General features: G+C 42.0%; 1 protein-coding gene across 1 annotated transcript; it reads right to left on the reverse strand.

The window, feature by feature from the left end:
* On the reverse strand, positions 1-27,343 carry UBE2G1 (ubiquitin conjugating enzyme E2 G1). The gene is made up of 6 exons (XM_063341092.1): positions 26,974-27,343; positions 11,655-11,757; positions 8,632-8,729; positions 7,405-7,583; positions 3,562-3,685; positions 1-1,394 (listed from the first exon to the last, which is right to left on the reverse strand). The coding sequence occupies exons 1-5, from the start codon at positions 27,341-27,343 to the stop codon at positions 3,599-3,601; spliced, it is 837 nt and encodes a 278-aa protein (XP_063197162.1). The 3' UTR covers positions 1-1,394; positions 3,562-3,598.

Below are 27,343 nucleotides of genomic sequence, written 5' to 3' on the forward strand. Positions count from 1 at the left end.
TGTGTTTTGTTTGCCTTTTAATTATTTGAAGATTAAATACCGTATGTGAAATTCAAACCAATTTTTGCTGATGTTACATTGCTGAAGATGTTCAGGTAAGTTGTGCTCCAACTGCAGTTACCCTTCCTATTTAGATACTCAAGAAGCCAGTTTGACACATTATTATTGGAAAAAATTATATTTTGGAAGAACTCACTACAGAAGGTGACAGAATTCCAAAAATCAAATTACATGAAAATATACATCGCAATTTTCTTTGTACATTAGGTGAGGAAAACTCTGAAGTAAAGGCAAAGAATATGAAGGGCCACAGGAAAGAGAAAAGGGAAAAGGAGGGAAACTATTTTTGATACCAAACCCAGAAGTTAGTCCTTTGAAAGCCTACAGATGTGCATGCTTGAACTCAACCTTGAGAAAAAAAAAAAAAACAAAAAAACAAAAAAACAAGCCTCCCACACACACACCCCGCCCCACAACCAGGCAATGAGAAAGGCAGGAAAAAAAAAAGTCACCCACAGAAAGCAGTTCATTCCTATCTTGGACTAACTTAGTCAACTGAACTTCCAAATGAAAGCGCTTAAAACCCTTGGAAGTTAAAAATCCAGCAGGCTGCTCGAGGGTGCTCCATGGCCAGTTTTATTGCTATACCCAATTCAAGAAGTATGTGCAATTGGGTTTAAAAAAGGGGTGGGAAGGAAAAAAAAAAAAAAAAAGCACCTTTGAGACTACAAAGGTCATCATAAGAGAAAACACAAGCAATTGATAGCAAATCCTTTCAGGGTTTAATTAGGAAAATTTCAAGTTCTGATGGGGGAAATAAAAGGGAGCACATTTCCAAAAACCAGAAGAGAGATACTAAACTTTAATAAGCAAGAGATTTTAATTAAGCCTCAGTGGGTCAAAGGAAAATTAAAGCGGGGGGGTGGGAGAACAAAAAACAAAACCCAACTTTTTCCTAATTGGTTTTAGTTTGACATGCTTCACAAGTTGTTGTTTTGTTTTTGTTTTTAAACTGATAGGAAATAATTAATAGGGAGAGAAAAAACCTGCTAAAATCTTTAGAATTTACACAATTCTATTCCTAACTACAGACAGCATTATTTGGTACAATGTGTATTTGTGGATGTACATGAACAGTATATATATTATCCGGATCATGTTGTGCTATGTACACATCTTTACAATTCTTCCTGAAGGTTAAAGCAGTTCATTAGATTTCAAAATGCGTAATCATCTTGTGTTGGCACTTGTTAGGCTCTTGTCAGCATTGATAACTGGCATGTTTTATTGCAGCCCAGTTCCAGCCAGTGTTTGCCAACTTGTAACAACAGAAGTCCAGCAATAGGTGGGTAGAGTGCAGGAAAAAAACAGTGCCATGTTTCTCAATTGAAGACCTACAAAGAAATCACAGTTATTAAAATAAAACCCCTCATCATCCTCAATTATTTCAAAGATGTTAAATAGCATTTCAAGCTCCAGGAAGATAATCATTACTTGTTCAAGAACTTTACATACCTCTAAACAGAAGACACAAATCCAAAATCATCACCTGAGAAAGACTTGGGTTAGTTCAGCACACTGTGTACCCAAGCTCAACTGTCAGACTTTCAGGCTCCCATTACTCGTGTTGCTTGTCAAGTGCATATACAGCGTGCAGACGTTTGATTATTCACACATACAGCTAAACACTTGTAGATTTATCATTGAAACTTCTGTGCATCACTTACTGTGAATGATGGATGCTGCTGCAACAGCAAAGTGCAGCACAGAATGGCACAGCAGTGCTTCCGTAAGCAGTAACACCACTGCTACCAAGTCACCGTGCTTGTTTGAAACTGGCCGTATGGCCCCTTCTCATCCAACTCATTGCCCATCACTCACTTAGAAGGAGTCACCAGGACTTAGAAAAGCTTTTGCCTTCCAAAAAAGCAACACAGCCAATTACTTAAATATTCGTCATGAGCATTGTTTCACTACGGCCAAGTTTAACATGGCAACAGAGCTGAGGTTAGTTGAGGATACTCTGGAGCGTTACTCACAGTTACTCCCTTTCTCCACGACAGAAAAGACTGCCAGCCGCATTAACAATTCTTACACTCTAGTTACAGGCAGTCATATAGGACATTCGGTTCCTTTGCTTAGCCTTGTGATCAATATTAAGCACTTTCATGCTTTCTCTATATTGGAGAAAGTTCCATTCAATCAAGGCATTTCTGCAGAGAAGAGATCGTGCAGTACTAGTTTGGCACAGGTGGAGCTTTCCCCCGCCATTTTTACAAAAGTCTAAAAAACTAATTGTTTCCTGTACCACCTTGGTGAAGAAAAACTAACTAGCAGGGGCATTTACTAAGCTGTTCTAGTTAGACAGTAAAATACCTTTAAACTACATCGAGTGCTATGTTTTCACCCCCCCGCCAAGTTTTGTATGCTGAAGTTAACTACTACATTTTTGTATGCTGAAGTTAACTACTACATATGGTTTTGGGCTTCTCCAGCCAAACGGGTCTGAGTAGTTTATTTGCCAAACCAACCATTAAGAAAGGGCAGCTCCAACATGAAACTGTTTTGCTTTGAAAAGCAAGAGTGGGAAATTATTAGCTAGCTGAGGAAGTTTTTCCTTGGCATACCAAGATTAAAGTGACCAAAGGCCAGATATTTAAGGGCCATGTTTTAATACAGAGGTTTCTACAAGAGCTTATTGTGTGGAAAAAAAAATCCCATTAAAACTAGGATGGGATTGTTCAAATTAGAGTAAGGATCTTGAGTCAGGAGCTCATTTTTAACAGGGTGGCGTAAAGTATAAATATCACGTCAGCTAGTCTCAGGTCAAAACTTGTCCAGGCTCTCAGATATGCTACAGTTCAGTTTCCAAGCAGAATATACCTGTTCTTCTGAAGTCTTCCCCAGTAAAAAAGTTTTTTGGGCTGCTGAAGAGACCACCACCTCTTTCTTGATATTACTGATGGGATATTCTACACTTGATCCTTCTGATATGCTAGTATACTTTCTATTAAAATTCCTAAAGATACCTGAAGCAATCCTTTCCAAATGGTTCCTAACAATCTCACTGAAGTCTTATTTAAAACCTACATGCAACACCAACATCTGCGAGATAAACTCCATATATATATATATATATATATATACACACACACTTGAGATAGCAAGACAGGATGCTTACAAGATTCAAACAAGTGTTCTTCACAATAATGAACATGAAAGAATGATTATTTCCTTCTATTACAGCTCTAGTAACCCTTAAGCACTATTAATAAAGCAGGATGGATGCTGACAAAGAGAATTTCAGTTTCTGAGCAGCACAAATGCAAGAGTACCAGAGAAGTTCTCCAATCTTGACAGAAGAGACTGTTACTGCACTTGAAAATTCTTTTATTCTTTAGTATGACATATAGCCAAGGAACTCTACTGAGACCATGCAGCTGAGATGAAAGATTGTTTGGTTGGGGTGTTTTTTGCTTTTGAGGAAAAAAAAAAAAATAGTTCACTTAGGCAGGAAATTCTCAGCTCAGGTAATTGACTTGTCTTTAGAAGGATACTTACCCTGAAAAAAGTGAAGCTACTAGCTGCTGAATAAGTGTCACTCAAAAGCAGTTTCTTGGCTTTTTCTTACACAGCGGGCAACTTTTCTTTTAAATTCTCCATTTCTGTCTTCTCTCCATTCTTTCTGTAATTGAATAGACAGCTTTCAGGCGTCAGTCCCATAACAGTATACAAGTTCTAGGAAGACTCTTGGTGGTTTTAGGTATTAGCTATCTAGTCAACACCTAAATTTGCTTACAATCATTGAGCTAGTCACTGAAAACCTGTGACATTCAGGAGTTTTGAAAGCTTGCTCTGGGTTTCTGTGCAAGCTGCTCACAAGATGCAGCCTTTCCCCCTCAGATTGCAGGCATTCTCCAAGACTAACCCAGTGGCTACCAATATTTCACAATGCCTAGGCCGAAATCTTTTTACTTCAGTCTGCAAAGTAGCAGCAAACTCCAACTGTAGACCACAAGCTATTGTTATGGGTTAGAGAAAATGGCTGTAACCGCAGCGATGAGAAAGAGGTACACAGCTACTGTGAAGACAGTAATTATTCTGTGATTTTTAGGACCATTTCAACTCCCTATCAAGCTAACCAGGACACTCCAGGATACAAATACAGAAGTCGCAGCATTCAGAAAAGGCACAGCACTGTCCTTAGAAAGAAAACACCTCCTAGTTAGACGTGGCTGCAAGATATTGGCTCCGTGAGGAAGACCTCAACGGCCCACCTATGGGGATAGTCTGTGACAGGCATTTGATTTCAGAACTGCACAGATGAAGAACCAAGATAAAGATGAACAGGAAGATAGGCAAGGGGTAAGTCTGTACCCAAAGATGTGCACACTATGGCATCACCAAAACCCACAGAAAAAGCAGAGCCAGTTTTAAGTCTTTCCTCAGATGAAAGCATAGGAGCATCATACACTGACTCAGGCTGACATGTTGGGTACTGGCAAGGAAGCAGTGGGATAATACGAAGAACCCCTTATTTAATGAAGTAAGTTCTACAGTTCTTAGTTTTTGATATAAGAAATATGTTCTTCCTGCAGAGGTGGGGCAAGTAGTTAAAAAGCCCCACACGCTCTTTTACCTGAAGCAACATAGCACACAACACCACCTTTTCACCCCCTACTTTGAATGAAGGTTGTGGCACATTTGAGCAAGAGAAGGTTCAGATAACTGGTATATCTGAACATTCACAACCTCCAAGCTCACCTCCTTAGTAAGCACATTGGAAAGCCCAGCATGTCTTATCTTTCCAGGGAAAGCACAAATAAGGCTACTAATTAATTTGTTCTTTTTCAGCAATTAATACAGCATTTGGTTCCTTGGATTGGGACCTAGAACACAAGATGGCTTAAGGCCAAGCAAAGCATTGAATTTGTGCCCTCCTAGCTTCAGATTTATTTTTTGTTTCTGCCTTTTATATTTGTAGTTCTATGAAGCAAATGTTCAGAACTGAACAGCAAAGTTTCCAATTTGACAGCAACCTCTCCAAAGCTCTTCTTTTAGGTCATGAACTGTTCTATCTGCTTCTCACAACATCTATTCCAGCCCTCGTCCCTCGTTTTTCTCCCGCTCCAAGAGACAGTACTCCAACATGCATAGTTCATTTTTCTAGGAAGTGGGTATATCCCCTGCTCCTATACGCTGCGAACTGCCTGTAACACCTTATTCTCTAGACTTACTTAAAACTAGAAATTAATGAAAGCAGACAAAGTATCTTTTAGAACTACCAAATACTGTTGCTGCAGTAAACTCGTACTTCGTGAACCAAGTAGAAGATGTCTCAAGAGCAGCTCAGAATAAAGCACGAGCTGGTGATTCTTCATTACCCTGATGAGTATGTTCTGATTAATATGAAGAGGATGCAACCTACAATCCAACAGCAGATGCTAAGCTGCTCAAGCAGCACATTAAATTTAAAAGCTACATGGAACATCTAATACCACAGTCAGAAAAAAGTGACTAACATCGAAAGGTTACATCAGTGATACCTCAGTACTGTCTTCACAGTTGGATTTAAGTTTTTGTTCTTTCAAGCTAGGCTAGAAAATGCTGTGTTTTCTTAAGACACTTTCACCCTTTACCCTAAGGTTTAGCTAAACAAATACATAGTTTTCTAGCTAGCATATCTCTCTGAAAAGAAGAAAAACAGAGACCCACAAGAAAATCACTCTGAAGTGGCTGGCAGAGAGTGGGGCACACTACAGAAAGATTAAAAAGCTTGTGAGAAGCTGGGGAGGTGACAGACATAGCTAGAGGTATCAGCTTTCTTCAGTGTTAGGTCTGCTACATTCAACATGCATGAGTCTAAACTGAGGAATTCTAATTGTACTTTTAGCATTTCATTAATAACTTGCTCCTTCCAGTGCTCTCAGGTTTGCCATCAGAAAACATCTCTGTTTCCTGGGTATTTGTTTCCACCAGTAACGTGACACAAGAAGGGGAGGTCTGACACTCAAAAGAATGTTAATAAAGGGAATTCTTCAGTACAACTTTTTGTATTTATTTTTGGGTTTTTTCCCCCCCCATTAAGTTTGTTCCACATAAGACTATTGCCATGATTTTTTAGCAGAGCTCATTGACCTTTGCAAATGCTAACAGCATAGCAGATCACAGGCTTCAGGAAACTAAACTCCCACCCACTTTGGGAAGGTATAGCTAGCTTGACAGAGCAGGTTAACATGCTTCTAGAAAACTTCGCATCTTCTGATTGCCAGCTCCCTTTTCCTCACTACCTCAGTTAAAAGACCTAGAAATTCTCTTTCATGAGAGAATATCATGTATTAGTCACCGCTGAGCTGCAATTCTAGAGTAATTCAAAGGAATGCATGTTGGTGTATCTCAGATGAATGGGACCTGAAGTCTGTCCTCTTACTCTCCTCAGAACTGAGGAATTTTTCCCCTCCCCAGCACAAATAGTTATTAGTCTAAACCCTATTCTGCACAGCTCTTGTAGAGAGCCGACAGCTGTGTTTCTACACTCACACAGAAGAGGCCATGCTCCACAAACACTATGCTGCATGGAACACTTGTGTGTCACTTATGAGAGAATCTTTACGGCAGATTCACCCTGGTCTTCAACTATAAGACAGGCTATTCTTCCTCACTCCTTAGCCAGTGGTTCTAGTCTGGGACAATGCTTCCTCCAGAGCTGAAGGCCGGATGCCTGGTGAAACTTTCCAAGTACATTCTTAAAGCACAGACCTACACAGTGAAACCTACTGCTTTAATCCATGACCCAGGAAGACTGCTGTAGAAAAGTGAATGCAAGAAGTCACAACATAATTATACTGAGGGACCTCAGCACATTCTCCTCCTTCCATTCCAATCCATAAGTCTGGTAACAGCTTATATAATTTCAAAGGCAAAATTTTTTGCTGCATTATAGTAATAACATAGCAGGAATCAAGAAAGGTTCTAGAATATGTTAACTTCTGCAGCTAAACTTAATGGCAGTTGTAACTGCTGCGTGTATATAGCTACACAGGATTTTACAGCCAGGCTTCCTTGAATTTTTTTAAGGCTGAAGGAGCTGAAGTTTATCCATTAAGTACCTCTTGTACAAGTTATTTACTATAAACAAATGCATTACTGCATGGGAGAAATTAAACCACTGCCTATGAAATTTGACAGCATCTTTCCCTTTCAATCTGCAAGAAGTTTCACAGGGCTAACTAGTAATTCTGTTTTACAGCATGACTACTTTTCCCAACAAAAAGGTAGCCTTGGCCTGCGATATAAGAAGTTCTTCCAAAAGTTATTCTACTGTTTGTCAAACTAAAAGCAAAACTCCATCGCAAGTTTAGGTTTCTACACTGAAGATAATTGGCAGACCAAGAAAAATCTTACCGCTGCATCAACATTAGCAGGAGAATCACCATTGGGATCTGCCAGCATAGAAATAACACTAATCATTATAGTTTCCACTGTGTGAATGGGAAGCCAGCGTTCCTCAGGTTTTTCATAGCCATATTTGTCTTCTCCAGGCTCATGAAGAATTGAAATGCAGACATCACCATTCTTGTCAACTACAAAATAGAACAAGGCATATTTCAGTAATGAACAACATGCTGGCATTTCTTCAGAATAGTTAGGGAACTGTTCATCTTCACTCCAGCTAGTCGGAAAATGCATTGAAGATGCTTTACAAGAAAACAAAGTAATTAACTATTACAGAACACAATCCGTAATAAATACGGCTTGGTGGAAGTCCGTTATGCCTGGACTTCTGGCAGAGAGGAAAAGCTTAATTCTAACATCGTTGCATGTTGCAACTTTCAAGACCATTTCCACAGGCTTCCACTAAAGCTTTCTCTGTTGAAGTTCAAGATAGACATTGACTATTTTCCACAGCAACAGCTGGATATTACTGTAATATATTGGAATATTATTTGAGCTGCTGGAATTAGAAACTGCCTGACAAGTACTCTGATATTTCCAACCCGAAACTAACACAGCATCAAAACTGTCTCTCTGTCCTTATTATGGGAGCATTGTGCTGGACTCCTCCCAGCTTTCAACATCTACCACTTTAATAATGACTTTAGAAACTGAAGAGCATTCCTCCATCCCAGTAAAAGCCTTATTCCACTTTATTTTACGTTCCCACCTATGTCCAGCTGTCCCTAAGTAAGCAAAACATTAGGAGGGATCTTATTTGGCTGGACTAAAAGATGCCGTTGTTTCCTTTCATGCTTCACTGGAGGAGGACAACCTTGGCCTTCTATATTGAACTGCCAGATTAGTAATACTAAGATGAAGTACTTGAAGGTACAACAAAAGGCAGTCAAGTTTCTCCTCAGACCGGAATTTTACACGTAGGAAAAAAAGAGTCCCTGAACAGTCACCAAGAATTCAAGAAGTTACTTCCAGTAGCTTCTGAAAATACTTTAGGAGCAGTCTCTCAGAGCACCACTATTAAAAACTCTGCTATGGTTATTACTTCTTCATGAAGTGAAGATGGCAAAGTAAATGCAGAGTTTCATATTTCTAACATGAACAGAAATGTATCCATTTGTCTTCATCGCATTTTAGTTCTCAACTGCAAAAAGAAATTGAAACTTTGACATTTCTTACCATTTGGATGCCAGATTTCTGTGATGAATTTCATTTTTGGCGGCCTCAGTGGATAGTCTTTTGGAAAAGTAAGATGAGCCTTGAAAACACCACCTTCACTGGGGAATCAAAAATATCTTAGTAGAGTTTCTTGTAAGCTTATGCTGAAGACTGGAACTTACTGATGTATCAAAAGCTTTAAGTTTACTCCTCACACAGCTTAACATCGTGTTACTAATTATCAGTACCATCATTTCCATATGCAATTCAGAGAGTTTCTAGATTGAGAAGATACTTTCACATGACACTGCCAGTTCCCCAACACCGTATCTTTTTTAGAATGATATTCCAGAGGGGAAAAACCATACACCACCACTCCCCACCCCTCACCCTCCCCCTGGAAAAAAAAAATTGCTGAGGAATTCACTATCTGGTATTACAACTTACATTTTCCCTCCCAGTACATTTATTAACAGCAAAAAAAAAAATATTGCCAATAATTCCTTCTCAAATACAGCCCAGCAGCTACCTGTTTATTTTCCTCCTTTAGACACCTCAGTCCTAATTTCTTTATATTCACTGCAGCAGTGAGCCTCAGTGAAAAGTTACAGAAAGCTTTGTGGTTGTGTCTACAGCATTACTTTGTAAAAAGATTTCCAAAACTACCTCTTCAACACTAAGCTACAAGGCCTCAGACACGACAGTGAGGTGTTCTGCATTAGTTACCCACTGAAATAGAAAACAATAATAAGAGACATCCAGTTTTTATGTGGAGTTACAGGCCTGTATTTAACTAAGGTAACAGTGTATTGTTGCTTTTTTCCTCTCAATTACTAGGTTTCAATATCTGGGAATAGTCCCTTTTGAAAAATGTGAAGCCTGTATTAAATGGAAAGCCTTACAGATGGAATACTTCACTGTAACATTTGTCCTGTTACTGCCATTTCTTGTAATTGAAGTTTGTAACAAAATTTGAAGTTGCAAAGACAGAGAATACAAAAACTGGAATATAACCTCCAAAGAAGGTGGCACAAGATGTGCAGTATGACTACTCAGTAGCCATGCAGACAAAAGAACTGGTGTAGAACACACAAACCTGTTCAGTGCAGGGGTTTGGTTGGGTTTTTTTGTTGTTTTTTGCTTTTTTTCCCAGTATTTGTAAAGGAGTAGGAGCCAGCATCCAAAGCCCACAGGCTACTGAGAAAATAACAAATTCTACCACCACTAACCAAAGATGTGAAGTTCTACCAAGTGTCTCAAAAAAAACCCCCACAACACCAAAAAACCCCAAAAACCACTACATTTAAGTGACTTGGCTCTTAAAGTAAAGCAGCTGAGGGGATCTGAACCCCAAATGAATCATTCATTTTCCATGCTTTTTAGACGAGGCAGGCAGTTTCCAAAGTATCCTTGATCCTGGGAAGAATAAGAATTCCAGAAACACTGGCTATTTTAACATCCGTATTAGTCAAGACAAAGGAGAGTTAGATTACATTTATTGCTACCCCAAACCAGTTAAGTCCTTGCTTTCAAAGTTAAAAAGTTCTTCTTTCCCTTCTTAAAGGAGCAGATCATAAAGCTCCTAGGCTGTATGATTGCCCCTCACCAACTAAGTATAAATACAGCTCTTTAAATGGATACACATTAGAAAACAGCTAATGAAGTACAGCCGTCAATTAAGGGAGATCAGTGCCATTTTTAGCAATATTCCTGATAAAGGTGTCTCTCAGTAGAGTCATGCACTGAGTCTGAAGTCTTTTTCGGTAAACTCAGAATAAATAAAGTGGGACCAGGAATGAGACTAAAGGTTGACGATTTTGAACCACCTGGTTAAGTTAAAATATTATGTTCTACTGTCACCATGAAATGGACCAGGGAAGATTCAGAATAACGCTACTTTGAAAAGCAGCAACTAAGAACTGGAATAGAAGAGAGCTTTTGTCTAAAAAGCCTCAAAACAAGCTCAGCACCTTACTGAAGTGGGGGAAAAATGCTATTGCAATTTTTAACATATAATAAGAGGTTCAATTATAATCAGTATTTCTTTACTGACAGTATTTATGAAGTGGCCATGAGAATATAATGGAGCCACTACAAAATTGTTCTAAAGAGGTCAACAGAAGTTGGAGAATTCATCTCATTCGAGACTCAAGAATCTTAAGGTAGAGAGCTTGAGAAGCAAAGCAATTCAATTACTCCCCTTAAGTACTTATTCAGAAGTCTGCAGACAGAGACATACAACTTCATGATGGAACTAAAATTGACCTCAGGTAAATGTCACTAGGCTTTCTGTATCAGTAATTTACCCCTGGAACAGCTTAATGAAGGAGAACAGAGTTCGTCTTCAAGAGCTACACTTTAAACTGACCTCTTCTGGGCACAGAGCCTTCTCCCAGGAGCTAGAATAGATGATCATTCATATAACCTCTATGAGAAAGAAATTGTTCTCTCAGTTAGCCAGAGCTTCTTTTTTTTTTTTTTAAATAAAACAAAACCCAAACCACGTGGCACGTGCCAGAGTGCTTCAGGTATACAGCAATGCAAAAAACACAGAGAACTTAGAAGTCCAGGAAAAGAAGTTACTGTATGAACTGCATAGTTTTGTGTTCAAATGTTAATTTAAAAACCTGGTCCTCGGGATAAAGATGCAAGCTTTTTGAAGCCCATTGTGCAAGGTTTGCCAACAATTCAATTCAACACTGAGGTACTCCAGGTCATGCTAGGTAGTTCTCCCATCTCAAACTGACAAATAGTGGATTATACCTGCCTTAAATACATAGGAAAACAGAAGCTCCCTCCAAGTACAGCCTATTCTTTTTCTACACAAGTACAGAGGGATCAGTGGTGCGTTTTCCCAGGGGAGCAAAGCAGTTTAGAACTTCTATATAGCAAATTCAGCTATTTACAGGTATTTTACTAGCAGTAGAACAGCATTACCTAACTTAGTCAGTATGAAGATTTAGGTTAACTTCTACTCACTCAGACCAAACTATAACTAGTAAATCCAAGTTCACTTAAGTTTCTGTATAAGTATCAGTACTTACTATAGTGTATCTGGAGGACCAATAATAAGGACTTCCCATCGATAAAGATCATTGTCATCTATTAAGCCCGCTGAAAAGCCTTCCACTGGATTTTTGTTGAGCTCTGTGTAGAAAAAAGAATTTAATAGTGACTTTAGGTGTCTGATATGCATTCGCTGGTTTTGCTCATGCCTCTATACGTGACCAAAAAAAAATCCCATAACTTTCAGTGATTTGGCGCCTACTGATGGGACTTACAGCCTGGATGAGAATCCTCAGCTCCCTACCACACACACCAGCATGCTGACAGAGCTGAGACCCATAGTCTGACTCTAAAACTATCTAAAGCACACGATGAGCAGAAGGGCTAAAATAATTCAGAACTGCGGGACATGGTCTCCTAAACTAGGTACCATACCAATAGGTGTGTGTGTAAGTCAGAAAACAGATTTTCTACTAATAAAAAGGCCATACTGGTTTATAAGAACCCTGTGGAGCCAGATTAAACTAAAGTCTACCTTTAACTCTAGAAAATGTTAACAGAATAACAAAGTGACACAATGTTTTATTTGAAACTAACATCCTGCTTCCCTTAAGTGATTTTTTTTCAGAATCTGAAAACATTTGAGACCCGTGCCCAGCGCATTCTGGAGATAATGATTTACTATATTCTGAACTGCTAGAAGAGAGCATAGAAAACAAGCTGTTATGCTATTTAGGTTTTGAGGTTTTTATTATTTTTTCTTTTGTTTCACTGTTTCATCCACTTCTGACAAGCAACACGGGATTCTATGTTCATAGGCTACTGCATATAGTTACTGTCAGATAGAAAGCTTATATGGAAACAGCTGTGCAGGAGTTAGACCTAGATGTAGACTCCACTGAGTTTCTGTTTGCAGCTTGCTCCAGGGAAAAGCATAAAATTTGGAAATAAACACCTCAAATCTGTTCTACCTAAAATTCAACTTGGGGGGAAGGGGGTAGAACATCTCTTAATCAACAGCTTTGGGTCAAAAACTAATTTAAATGCCATATTGACACCAAAGTGAAATTCTTGATCCAGCATTCCAACAGTACATACAAAGTCCTGATGTATCTTGGGTATTTAGGATAGGGGAAGGGGAGAAAAAGCTGTTCCTTCAACAGATCAGTAGTTTCCAGATTAAGCTAGGGACTTTTTGTTTTGTTTTACAATTGCTAATGCACTTATTTTAAATCCTGTCAGACATTATACAGCCCTCATTATTATATTCCACAGTACAGTAAATCTACATGTTCCTTCTTTGTAAACCCAGTAGCTGTATTTTGTCTTGATTTCTAGGCATTACAGACTTAACTTCAGAGGTCCTTGTAATGCCCTCAGGTACACGCAGAAGAACTTCAGGTGAGAACCTCATACCTTTACAGAGAAAAGGCTACCATTAAGTCCAAACTGATTTGCAGACACTGTTTGCCAGTTAAGTTCTTAACTATTTAAAGCATCATTAAAAAAATGCAAAAAGAATCAACTCAAGCACTAGACAGAACAGTCCAAGTCCACATGGGAAAAAAAGCTCTCAGCTCACATGAAGGATAGAAGTCCTGAAGAGGTAGATAGCAGGAATACTGACTGACTTTGGCCATTGGTAATTCAGAGTCAAATTTATCCACACAGATGACTCAATCTTAAAATCCCAAGAAACGTATTGGAAGGGCTTTTCTTAGAAGCTACTCAGCAGGGGTTTAGTTAACAGATGAGGTCAACCACTCACCCTCCAAGTCACAGGACACAGACTTCGGTATTGAACCAAATCAGGTTTTTTTTCAAGACAATGCAAGGTAATATCGCAGGCTATTTAACCAAGATGCAAGCTTCAAAAACCAAAAAGCTATAGCACAACCACACCTCCACTAAGCAGACCAGTTTTCAGCCTCTGGCATCAATGAAACTTTGTGGAAACAGCTGCATGAGCTTGAGTAAGAGTTCTCTTTAATTTTAGGTGAAGGGGCCAGAAAGACTAGGTAAGAGTCTCACATGAAGTGAGGATTTGCCAGTCTCTTACTACCTCCCTACTACAGGCATTTCTCCAGCATCAGATATTAGAAGTTTCACCACATTAATAGTTGAATATAACCTGCTTTTTTATAAAATCCTGCATGAAAAAAATTGTTTATTGCTTGTGCAAAAAAGCCACCTGTGTTCAGGACACTTAAGTCATCCTTTCGGATATTATATTGGTATTGTAATAAAGAACATCCAGCATAACTACAGAAGTCAACAGAAAGAGTGCAAATATTAGATTTGAGTATCCCACCTTAATACTTTCAAACCTGAATTTACGCCTCAAAAACGTAAGTTCCCTCATTTCTGCATTTCCACAGGGAGAAAACGGTTTATATGAAGTTCCGTGTAAACTGTTAGAACTCAAGCTACTCACATTTAGCTTCCTTACTGTTTGCTAGTAACCACTTCCCAGTGATAAGACTGAACAAGCCAGCTAGAAGACAAGACTCGGGAAAATTCAGCATGCTTCTCTATCTAAACATGCCGCACTATTTTTGAGTCCAACATACACATTTTCTTCTCTATTTCTTCATTTGTGCTATTTCCATTTCTTCTTACATCTGCCTCAGCCTCCAAAAAACTTTTTTTTTTTAATCCTTAAGTCCTTTGAAACATTTTTCATGTATTTGTTCCCAATTAGACAGCTCTTACACTCTGACTCCCTCCTAAGGCCTTGCAGCACTATATTGCAAGAGATCTTGTGAGAAGCAATAATACTGCTGGATGCCAACTCTTGTAATACAGAAAATCTGTAAACTGTACAAAGGGGGCAGCCATTGACAAAAATCTCCAGTTACAGCAGTTACAGAAATTTGCTTAGTGGATGCTGCCTATAAAGTAAATTATGTTATTTCTTTTACAGGAGGTGGCATCAGTCTCTACTTGTAAGACATTCTCACTTTCCTTCCCTAGCAGCAATATTGGAGCATAGTTCAAATAGCCACTGCTTGCACAAATACTTTGAGGTAAAACAATGGATATAAGCTCAGGCACCCTCTCCACTAGAGGTATGTAGAATTACTGTAGGCAAGTTAATCTGGGTGGAAGAGCTCTTTTTATTTATGCTAAACTGAACGTCAACTAATGGCTGGTTGGAAGACAAAAAAGGAAATGTCAGGAAAGTTTTGCACTGGGACATGAAAAACATCCTCCTTGGCTGCTTTACCATGGATAGCTGAGAGCTGCTACTCATTAAAACTTGCAAACACTGAAGCCTAGGGTTTGCTTGGTTTTGATTTCCCCCCGCCCAGAATATGCGGCCAATGCTGCATATCAGAAGAGTTAACAAGTAGTACCACCAATCTCTTCATGAGTTGAGACTCACACACTAGTGAGATCCATGCACCAAAATCCCAAATGAATAGCAATGCCACTCTGGCAAGAGAGGAGCGTGCACACACACACGGCTCACAGTTGCAGAGTCAGCTGCTAGGCAGAGGGATCTCTGCCCACCAGTCACAGCCTCTGGTGACACCGACACTGCACTCAAGAAAATGAGACACCTGTTCCCTGCGTCTGTCATTTCCTCCCAGCTACAGCAGTTAACTACTTGCAGCCTGAACAAGAGTTTTCCTAGACAAACACATGGAAGGTGAGAATGCTTCATAAAACAAAGGATTCAATTGCCTTCCCCAGCCGGGGAGAGGGAACAGGCCCTTGGTGCAGGTCCTCTACAAAGTCCTGTTGAAGAGCTGGCCTACAAGTCCTGGAAAAGCAGAGAAGTCAGACACCTATGAAGAAGTGAATCCCTCCACGTTATTTTTTCAGCACTGAGTTTTCCTTTGAGATTTCTTGTTTAGCTAAAGCTATCCTGTACTTTTTAAACATAAATGAGTACATCAGCACACTTCCGTCATGTCCATGCCTTAATAAGTGAAATTTACTTGCTACGATATATTACACACTCTGGCTTAGTCTTTCTGCCAAAAATTTATGCATTTCTCTACATTGTTTAATATAATAGAAATTCTTTATCCCAGAGGAAAAACAAAAAAGGTCTTACATTGAGTCTAGAAGCAGTTTCAGGTAGATCCTTCCCAGCTGAAGCAGCAGCTGACAGCCAAAGCAGCACAAGACTGGAGAGCCGCCAAGCAGCAACGTACTGGGGAAAGAATCTTGTGGCTGCTTATAAATTAGGCATCCAGTCCCTTTAACCCCAGCCCCGAACCAATACCTGATTTGGGAGGTGAGGAAGACTACAGGCTCATAATCCAATAGAGTTGTTTAAGTCCAGAACAGACTTTCATGTCCAATGCCTTGCCTCCCAGATGATCTGTCGGCACAACCCATTGCTCCTTTAGTGGCTTAGCTCTTGTTAAAGCAGAACTAAGTTACCATTGCCTTAAACTTGAGCCAGCACAGTACCATAAGCTGTACTTCCAGTTTCAGTGTTTAGTTGACACCAAGCTAGTGATGTTCCCACTCTCAGTAAAAATGCCTTTATGTAAGCCAAGAGACTTTCACCAATCCAAAAGCAAAACAGCATCAACAAAAATGACTAAGCAGAAAGAGCCCCATGGCTACATGCAGCAGCTATGTACGGCATCTAAACTTTTCAGCTTGATGTTTCACCCAGCCAGCCACTGCATATGAACACTTCAGAGTATTTTAAGCTACGCTACAGTACAAAGCTTTCAAAAATATAAGCTTCCACATTATGTTTAACAGTAGCCTCTTTAGCAAGTTACACAGTGGTTGAGTTTTATGCAGCCCGTGGATTGAGTCCAGCACAAAACCAGAGAGCAGACAGCCCAAGTCCTAGCTGAGGCTTCCGGAGAAGGCATCTAGTGACTTACATACAGGTCCCAGAACAAGCAGGTTATATCATAGCTTTACACTTCCTATACATTAGGCTTGTTTTTTCTTGGTTGCTTTTTGTGAGTCTTAGCACTAGTCCGGGAGCTTCCAACAACTGTGCAGACTGAAAAACCTTGTTCTAGACTTTTTACATACCCCAAGCTGTGACTTCTATGTAGTTTATTACTTAACTGAGATCAGCTATGATTTCCAAGACTTCCCTTTCTGCCTGCAGACCCAGCTCTAAGTCTCTGATTCTAGAAGATTAGGGCTGAGACAATGATAAAGTAACATGATCTCCTTGCACAGATGTGTTACCAGAACTCTCCATATTATCTGCTTTCATCATGTTCTGTCTTGCTCCACAAGCTCATCCAAGAAGTTCAGACAAAACATAGCATGAGATACACACACACTTCTGGTAGCCACTTTGGCAGTGACAAATAATACAGCAATTAAGACAGGACAGTCCTAGTCTCAGAAGGACACTGTCATTTTGGAGTAAGACTGAAGAAATAAAGACAGACCTGTGTCTTAAGAAGCGTCTGGCAACTAACTAATTTCCAGTGCGCTATGCATCACCCCCTGTTGATAAGGGCAGCATCACAGATTTCTACAAATCTATTGCTCCTCTCAGTTCAGAGAGTTTGTAGGGAGGGTTGTATAGTTAGCATTAACAGGCAAGTTGCTCACAGAAGTGATCTCAGATCAGTGCTACACAGCTTCATGCACCAACACACTTTGCTTGCCATCTCCTCAGCTCTAGCTGTACAGCCTTTCAAGGACTTGCACAGTGAAGCAGTTTTTGGGAGGATGGAGGACAAGGTTGGGGGTTTCTTTTTTGATTTTTGGTTTTAATCCTGATCAACTTCCTAGCCAGGGCTACAGCTCAGCTGTGCAAACAAGAGGACAGCAGCACCAGCCCAAAGGGAAGAGGCAGAAGCTCCTATAACCATCACTACAGACCTGTGAATTAAGGTTATAGTACCAAAGAAACTTGACTAGATAGAAACTGGAATTATTTTACTAGTAAGGTGTCATGTTATTCTAGACAAGCCAAGAATTAAGTTTCTTGATTGTGTGTGTTCTGTAGCTCCATGTTCTACATGAATTGTGGCATACCTGAAGACATACAATTGAAAGTTCAGGTTAGCTATTTAGTTGAAAATTGACTCTTAACACACCAACCAGAAGCTTGCAGGTCTTTGGTACTGTCTTGGTTCTTTAGGAGTTCCCCATAGGCCTCTAAGTCCATGGAGATGGCCACCGACAGACATTGTCAAAGCTACTTTAGACATTGAACTCAACTTCTAGGTGATAAAGCCAGCTCTCTCTCACAGTCTCCGTTAGACCACAGATATCCAGCTACCCATGCGACCTGGCAATCCAGTTTACTCAGCCCATGATCTGTTCCCGTGCACCATTTTACTGAAGAGTTGTGATGACAGGCAAGAACAGAGATGACCTGTTTTGAGACATTTTCTTTCCATAGCACTCTTCACACATAGAGGCCTTCTGTGTACACACACTCAGACCAGTCCCTTTCCAACATCCCACACTTACTGTACACAGAAGGAAGCGTGTTCCCCCTCCCTCTGATGCGTTTGCCAAAAAGCAAACGTCTGCAACTGGGTAACTTAAGCCACTGCGGAGCACAGTGTGCCTACTAAGCCAACAAGTCTTTTCTCTCAAGATGAAGGTGGTGTTCCAGTTACTTTCCTGTGCAAATCAGTTTCCACAAAACACTGGAAATACAAAACATACTGATGAAAACCGTTTAATTCCATAGTATTCTGTAAAGTTTTGAAGTAGTTATACTTCCAGAATTAACCTTCTCAGCAGTAAATTTAGAACATACTTTCAACTTAATAGCAATCATGTATTTTTGGTAGACCTTGAGATAAACTGTTACCTGAAGAGCCCTCTTTGGCTAGACTCCTTGAAGCATGCTGTATATCCCAACACATCGGAATCTAACACAGTTACATTACCCAGGTTAAAATGGAGGTTGAACAGGTCTGTTAAAAAATTGGTTTCTAGTAAGGTCTGAATTTTGGGGGAAACGGTATGAGGAAGGAAAGAACAATGATAGTCAAAGAATTGAAGAACCCCCAATTCTGAAGTCCACACCTGAAAGGAAGCAAGTATCTCATCAGGAAACATTCAGCAGTTTGCCCATAAACAGTCAACTGCAGCACAGGGCCACATTAATCTATCAAACCCAATACAACAGAAACTCCACCTTCTTTCCCCCCCCGCCACCTTGAGTGTTCAATGCATGCTTCCACTCTTAAAAGCGAGACAAGTGTTAGGCAGGTACATTCATCTGCCTGTATCTGAAACTGTCACCCTCAGCAGCATTCAATAGAGATCTTATCAGGATAAGTAGTTCCTGAGACTCCGTGATTATCTCATCCCAAAGCAGATGTCAAAAACAGGTCAGATGAATTACACTCAACAGGTACTTATTTCTCTCACCTACAAAGGAGCCTACGGAGCTTCAGATGTCTACTGCATACAACTACTAGAATTTGGCAAGACAAGTGTTTATCCTAGGTGCCAGCTGTGTTACTGTAGTTGAGTTTAACATGGACAGCAGGAAAAGTTAATTAACTTCTTAACAGCTGTTTGCAAATTAAAGCTACAAAAAATTCTATCCAAGTATCTTCTGAGCAGTCATATACACATCAGTAATGAACCAGCACTGTTGAACAGAGCTAAGAGCTCTTGGACGTGTGTGGCTTACATACAAGAATAGAACACGATTCTAGGAAATCCACTAGAAAGTCTGTATCACAAGACTATGCCATAGGGAGATGTCAACATCTGAAGAGCTCATCAGGAGCTTTCTTCATCATATGCATAAGTTGTTGTGCAAGTCAAGGACACTTTTCCAGCTTGTATTCTCTCTTGCTTATAATATGAATAACAGGTTTGCATATCCTAATTTGAACTACATTGTTATTCAGAATTGTTTTCAGACATTTCTCTAAGTGACTCCTGACAGCACCACCTTTTATATCAGCACCAAGTGCAGGCCAACTAAAAATACCAGCCAGTTTGACACACTAAGTAATGCGATGACTGCATGGAAGTAGGTTTCTCTTAACTAACAAGTCACATACAGAAAGTATGTATGTGAAAACCTTTGCAGAGGGTTTCTATCAAAAAAAAATATTTACTGTTGTTCCAAACCTGCACAAGCACTGCTAACATTCATACCCAGGAGAGCAGTTATTTTTATGGAATCCTATTTCATTTAGATTCCTATACTTAGTGTTGTTACAAGGCCTGGATATCTGATCTCTGTTCCAGCCGATATGCCTTGGACCTGAGAATAGGAAGGAGAAGCAAACACGAATGCTTACATTTGCAGGGTGGCCTATAACTTAGGCCTACTAGATTCTGTAAGTGAAAGATCTTGCCAAGACCAGTCTACTGACAGATATCCACACACCACTGAAAACTGAAGCACAGAGCAGGTGCAACATGGTGATAGCACAGGCTGACATGTGAAGTGTTACCCGGATTCTGTTCCCATACATTGGGACAAGCACCAGACTGTGTGAGTTTTGAGAGTCACATGCCCTCTTCCTCACCCAAGCCACCTGCTCTTCTTTCTCCAGGCATCTAAACTGCACACTCATTTTAGTATTTGGTTAGTTTATACTTTCAGAACAGCAGACACCTTTCGGTTCAGTTGCACTTCGTTAGAACCCAATTCTTATGCTGGAAACAAAATGCTGTATTTTATTTTATTTAATGCTTCCATACTATTCTACACCAAGACTCGAAGCTTACTTCTGCAGAATACCCCACATGCTTAAAGACTTAAAAAAAAAAAAAACCCAGCTTACAGGTAGCAAAAAAGAACACCTAGATCAAAACAGCAGTTGCATTAAACACACTAGAAGAAGAAAATTTAGCAGAATGTCTATTTGAGGCAAACAAGTTTTACCTACGAAGTTCACTTATTTTCAAACTGTTTAGAACAGGGCTTTGAGGGAAGGAAAAAAAACACACAACTTGTACCAATACTAACCACAAAGGGGATCAAGCAATGCTATCTCAGTTCAATATGCATGTACTGTTCCAAGTCTTCCTTTGCATTAACAAAAAAAAAAAAAGAAATTGGAGATACAGAAGAGTGAAGGCAGCATCAGTTATAATTACAACATGTGGTTTTATTTGAGGACTATTCACTCTACTTGATTTATCCCAGATCAGTTTCTCTTACACCAAAAAGAGATATTTATAGCAAAACAACAAATCCTTACAGTTTACATCTCTGCAGCAGATAGCTCTTTAATACCAGAGTTGGAATCACTATCAATCACACAAGCCAAGATATTTTAGTGGGGTTTGGGTGATTTAACACCTCCAAATAAAGATCTTATCAATAAAGCAGAAATAGTTCTAATGAAAGTATTTTCCCAATAGGTATTAATTTGCTCCTTACTTCACAGGGCGTCCAGCAGCATTCTCCCATTCCACCACTCTCTAACAGAACAGAGCAAAGTTACTTTACTGCCAAATCCAGGTATGTCCGTACTTCAATGTAACTTACCACACCTTGTTTGGGGGGAGCAGAGGAGGAAAGAACTCATCATTTACGGTAAACTTGGTTCTTTCTCCAAAAGATTAGTAAGCGCATCTAGCCAGAGCCCACTGGCTGTGACTGTAGCTGCCCCATCAAGGGGTAAGCTTATGAAGCAGGTTGTTATTGCTTCATCCTGTTCAAGCAAGTGGTTGAGTCATCAGGCCCCCCCCATTCTGAGGTTTAGCTAAACCCCACTTTCTAGAACTGCCAGCATCCCTGAATTTTTGCTCTGTGACTGCTTTCATAAATACTGTTTTCTTTGAAGAGGCAGAGTTCAGCTTATTTCTGCAAGAGGAACATTTGAAAAACTAACACATGCAGCTAGTAAAGTTTGCCACAAGTCACATCCATTATGTTATTTGCAGTGCAACAGAAATTCAGGCAGCTTGTACTGCTCAGACTCTAGTCACTCTAACAAGACATGTGTTTTAGCAGTGATATTATCTATAAAGTCAGCATGAGCAAGGTAGCTTTGATGCTTCTGTCAACACATCCTCACAAGAAACAGGATTATCTTATTTGCTATAGTGGGGCAAGCGTGTTGAGTGGTACACACATGCTGTATCTAAGCATCCCCAAAAGCATCACAGCAACCAAGACTGATGGTTATCTAAAAATATAAGAGCCCTTTAAAAAAAAAAATGGGGTGTGTGTCTGTTACAGCATTTTAAGTGATACTGAAGTTAAGTTTGACACATGTAGGACCTTGGAGTCTTAAATATTCAGGATAATACAGAATATTACTGGTCATACAAACAAACCTCTCCAAGGAAGCTAACAGCCAGACCAGCATCAGCTTAATGGTTCAGATCAGTGACCTCAAATTATTATCTTGTATACAAACTTACTGTAAGCCAGTAAATAGCCAGTACTAAATTGTAAGCAGAGGCTTCTTATACCACCAGCCACCCAAGAGATATGCCATCTCAGCTTCAATCTATAGAGTGAGCTTAATTCCATAATTCCCTCAGAATTCACTACTCAAATATTTTAAAGTCAATCCTATATAGTCACCAGAAATTCAACTAGCTCAACATTACACTGCAAGATTTTTCCACACAAGGAAGTTAAAATTGTTGAACTGTCACATTAAGTATTTAATGCAGTTTCCCAACTTGTTGATTTTTAATTACACATTTTTACTTTGAAATAGGAGCTGTATACACTTTAATTTGAAATAATGCCATGTTTCAGAACAATATTACTGTGGGGTTTTTGCATCCCAAGTTGGAGAGTATTTACAACACAATACAACCTCAGACTACAAGGGCATGGTTACTCCTCTGTTGTCAGTGATCCATGTTTATGTTAAAGAGGACTTGCACTTCTGGTTCCACTGTGCACTACTGATTTAACTGCATCCCCCCTACATGATTTTGCTGGATGAACTAGACAAGTCTGCCTACTCTAACAAGTCTCTGTGTCAGCAAGGATTTGGCAGAAAGATGAAATAAAAGCATTCAGAGAAATGCCTCAGTTGGCAAAACCCTTGGACTTTACAGCTCTGGAGATCGGAAGAGGAGCTTTACACTCCTAGTTGTCTCCTGACTCCTTTTAAAGGGCATAAAGTTTTGGGGCTGTACAGAGAACACAGTTTATCCTCCCCGCACCTCCCTTGGGGGGTGAACTCTCTAATCTAGGGCTATACCAATCTATGTACATGCTGTTGACTTTTTGGCAGTTCAGAGGCACTTCATTCTTTTAGTTTTTCCTACACCTTATCCATAAGAGGAAATGGATAGGTCATGCTTCTATTTCACATTATTACCAATCCACAACAAAGTGCCTTTCTCCTTCAAAAAAAAAAAAAGAGAGCATCTATAAGAACAAATATATTCATTGAATTTTAAGAGATTTCCCGAAGTTGCTAGATCTTACAATTAAGTTAATATACAAACAAGACATTTAGCTTCACAGATACCCATAGAGGGGAACCTCCCTTCAGCTCAAGCTAGTTAGACTAGTGCTCTAACTGGCTTTGGTAGTCAGAGATTCCCATTCATCAGTTCCTTTAAACAGTTAAAAAAAAAAGAAAATAAATAAAAACTACCCAAAGTTCTGACTGCCTTGCTTTGAACTGTTCTTGTGCCTAAATGGAGGCAAGCACATGTCAATATAAAAACAGCTACAATACTAATTCCCTGGTGATATAGCTCAATATTTCATTAGGAAATGCGCTGTGAAGTTACTTAGTATCGGGGGGCGGGTAGGGGGCAACAAAATAAAAAAAACCAACCCACATCTACCTTGAAGTTATATTTTTTGACTGTCATTGAATATCCCTTCTCCTAGAGCATTACCAGCACCCAGAACATGCCATGTAAATTGAAAAGCATGTTATATATACAGTGCTGTGGTCCTAGCTACCTGCTCAAGTTACAATACAAGCCAGCTTGCTCCAGAAGAAATAGAAGTCTGTCTTTATACACTTATTGGAGCAACCTGGGATTATGTTGTCAAGTTTCATTCCGTGTTTTGACAAGACCCTTGGTTTTAAGTCTTAGTGACAACCAAGACGACTTACCAGTTGACCTTCACTTTAACAAAGTCTTCAAGAATCAAAACAACTCATTAAAGTGCTACATGCCATAGACACTTGTTTTCCCCCACAACGATTCTATTAAGAGCCAAAGCATACGGGAGACAAAACAGGTAACTGTTCTGAGAACTACTGTTTTACATTCCTTTCTCCTCCTGTCATTTTTATTCTTTCCCCCCCCCCCCGCCCCTTGGCATCAAAAAGAGCCATCCAGGGTCTCACCCGCTAAAAAGATTTCCATATTCCTCAACTGCCTCACCATTATATAGGTTTCAGATTCCCCCTTCAACCCTCCCCCTCCACTTCTGGCTGTCCTGCTCCAAGTCTAACAGCTCCAACTTCAGATCTCTTGTGCTTCAATAATGCTAGTTTGACAAGTGAGTGATCTAGAGCAATTTAAACTCGTTTAGATCACTAACTCATATCCACTGCCTGTTCACTGTCCTTCAAAACCCAACCACTAGGTACAATCCAATGACTCACCACACTTGATTTAACACAAAAGCTGCATGTAGCAGAAGGACTGAAGTATCAGCCCCACCAGGGGAAAGAATACCACAATGTCGATTTTTGTTTTGAGGTAGAACAAGTAGCATGGGTGTAAACAAAGGGACATATCAGAGCAGCCGAGACTTGGAAGAAGACAGTGAGCAGTAGGGAAGGAATATCAGACATCATGAAGCTCAGTCTCTGCATTGTGACTTCAAGTAGCCTGCCATCAGAAAAAGCAGTGTCAGAGTCCAGTTTCAGCTCAGTTCAGATGTTACTTAGATTATCACGTGTGGAAGAAACTATGTTCTTTCTCAGGTCAGTTACTCAATACGGGACTTCTGAAGAGTTCAGGACTCTTCTTCAGAACTCCCCACACACTTAAGTATGCACACTCACAATCACTTTTAATATGGTTTCAATTCTTTTTTTAATAGATGAAAAGGGATACCAAAGGCACTAATATTATTTAAAACACAAAAAACCCACAAAGGAGTTGTACGTTACATGCAAATGGTTGCTGTACTTGAGTCAGTACAGTTGAATCAGTAACAGGGGCAACTGGAAAAGCACACCAGTTTTTACCATTACACCTAAAGCCTTCAGAAAAGAGTGAGCAGGGAGGTAAACTGAAGTTAACCCACAAATCTAACAGTCTACAAGTCTACTTACATATCCAACTAGCCTGGGCTTACAGAAGACCTCACAAGAGAAGAAAAAAACCCCTACACAACAGAAGCTGACAGCTACTGCTTATTATCAAGAGGATTCAGCTAAATGTCAAGCTTTCTTTCATGAAGCACAATTAGTTGGTTAAAAGAGAAATTCCAGACAGCTAGAGAACTATATTAGGTTACCAAACGCTCATTTTTATCACGTTAGAGAGCAACTACTCTACACCATTACTTCCCTAGAGGGATCAATTATAGCAAAGAGAAGCTTTGCATCAAATCCGGACTGGAGCTCCTGTAGTAAGCCTATACCTAGTGTTATTAGCATATCCGAACATGTAGACACCTCACTGAATGTCAGTAACAATTTCAGTAGTTACTAGGGCATTAAGAGGCACATGCTTATGTTCAGGTGTCCAGCTGCAGTATGTATGAGATTATTTTTTTTAAATAATGTCACCTTAAAGGCATAAGAAAAAAATAAATCCTGTAGTAATAGTTAAATACATTGAAGTTTCCTCAAACTTATAATCAACTAAAACCAGAAGATAGTGCTGGAGATGCAACCAAACACATCATCTAGCTTGCTACACCTGGTTATGCAACTTCACCTCCTTACTGCTAACAGTGTTGTTTTCCACCCTTACGCTTTCAAAGACATTACCAAAGTCTCAGGCCAAAAATCCTCCTCCAGGAATTTTTCTGTGCCACTCAGTGACCCCATCCCTCTGTGCGGCTTCTCAGCAAACTTCAGCCAGCGCTGTTATTTGCCCGAGTCTAGGTACACCTAGCACAAATTTCCTTATCTGTGTATGAAGAAATTTTTACATAACTGACGAAAAAGGCAATCAGATTCGCCCAAGGTGCCGAGCAGACCCGTGCGTTTTCTCTGAGGGGACGACTTTACCCCGGCCGCAGAAACCCAGCGGGCAGAGGACGCGGAGACACATGTGGGAGCGGGGGGAGGGCGCGGCGACCGGCTCCTCGCCGCACCCGCCCGGCTCGTTTCTCTTTAAATCTGGCAGCCAGCGACACATGGAGCTGCATTGTGCGCCCCGCCGCCCGGGCGGCCCCGCGCATGCGCCGCGCCGGGCCGGGCCAGGTCCCCTCGGCGGCGGCCCAGGCCGGGCCCGCGCGCACGGCCCCCCGCCCGCCCGGGGACAAAGGGAGGGGGCGCGGCGACAACGGGCGACGCGGAGCCGAGCTGCCAGCCAGCCCGCTCCCCCTCCGCCGCGCTCCCGCCGCTCCGGCCCTTCCCGTCCCCGGGCCCAGGATCGAACTCCTCCTCTCCTGCACCCGTCCCGCCCCCGGCGGACCCCCCTCGCCCCTCCCTGCCGCCCCCCCACCCGCAACGGGCAGCCCCGCTCCCGCCCCCCCCCCCCGCCCCGGTGCTGCCCGGTCCTCTCCGCCCCGTCAGCGTCCGCAGAGCCTCCGGCTCTTCTCCCGACAACAAAGGGGGGAAGCGGCCTCCCCCTCCCGATCCCCCCTCCCCGGCGCAGGGCACGGGAGGTGAGGGGGGAGCCGGGCAGGGGAGGCGGGACGGGGGCACCTCAGGTCCCCGCGGGAAGGTGTGCGTGGTCGGGGGACTCACCCCGCGCCTCAAGCGCCGCTTCCAGCGGGAGGCAGATGGGGAACGGGGGCGAACCCTCCCTTCCTCCACTTCTTTTCTCTGCCTGACAAACATCTCCTCACACCACGGACACTTCCCCGCCCGGGCTGCAGGCAGGAAAGCTCCAGCTGCCTTCTACCCCCCCTCCCCCCCATCCCCAGGGAGACAGGGCCGCAAGAGAGATCGTGGAGGACACGCAAGCAGGGCCACTGCCAACCCACCCCCCCGTCACCAACCACCACCACTTCCCTGACGGGACGGGGGCAGCGGAGGAAACGCTCCCCCCCGCCATGACGGCCCTCCGCACCCCTCCCCCCGGCTCCCCTGGCAGCGATCGCCAGGCAGGCTCCCCCTCCCCCCCTCGGCCTAGTTCCCTCAGCTCCCGGCTGGGCAGGAGAGCGGCGACGGAGGGGGGGGGGCCGTAATCTCCCCTTCCCTCACACACCCCGCCGGCCGGCCGCCCGCCCGCCCGCCCCCTCCCCTGGCCCGGCGCCCCTTCCCCCACCGCAGGCCCCGTCCCCTCAGAGGCCGACCCTCACTCCCCCCGCGGCGGATCGCCTCCCTCCCCGCCGCCGACCCCCAGCCGGGCTACCTGCTAGTTGTCTCCGCAGTAGCAAGGCGGACTGGAGCTCCGTCATTCTCCCCCTCTCTGCCCGGGGAGGGAGTCCCAGCGGCGGCGGGGACGGCGCGGCTCCTGGTGCTGCGAGCGCCCGAGGCGGTGGCGAGTGGCCCTCAGCCTGCCCGCACCGCGCCCCGCGGGGGTCTGGCTCCGCGCCGGCCGCCGCCACAGCACGCAGGGTCCCTGGCAGGGGCGAGCGGCCGTGGCTCCGTGCCGCCCTCCTCCTCCTCCTCCTCACCGCCGCCACCTCCTCCTCCCCCCGCCCGCCAGGAATTTCACTGCACTCCGGGCCGCGGCGCGCAGGCGCACTCTCGACCGGCCGCCGGCCCTTCCGCGCCGCCAT

The sequence above is a fragment of the Chroicocephalus ridibundus genome, chromosome 7 (genome assembly GCF_963924245.1).
Source record: "Chroicocephalus ridibundus chromosome 7, bChrRid1.1, whole genome shotgun sequence".
NCBI classification, from domain to species: Eukaryota; Metazoa; Chordata; class Aves; order Charadriiformes; family Laridae; genus Chroicocephalus; species Chroicocephalus ridibundus.

Excerpts from the sequence above, each read along its gene's own strand:
- UBE2G1 (XM_063341092.1), bottom strand. The coding sequence starts at position 27,343 with ATGGCGGCGCGGAAGGGCCGGCGGCCGGTCGAGAGTGCGCCTGCGCGC. Across the intron at positions 7,584-8,631 it reads AGAAATCTGGCATCCAAATG|TTGACAAGAATGGTGATGTC; the intron begins GTAAGAAATGTC and ends TCTATTTTGTAG. Across the intron at positions 3,686-7,404 it reads CTGCTAATGTTGATGCAGCG|AAAGAATGGAGAGAAGACAG; the intron begins GTAAGATTTTTC and ends ATTCAATTACAG.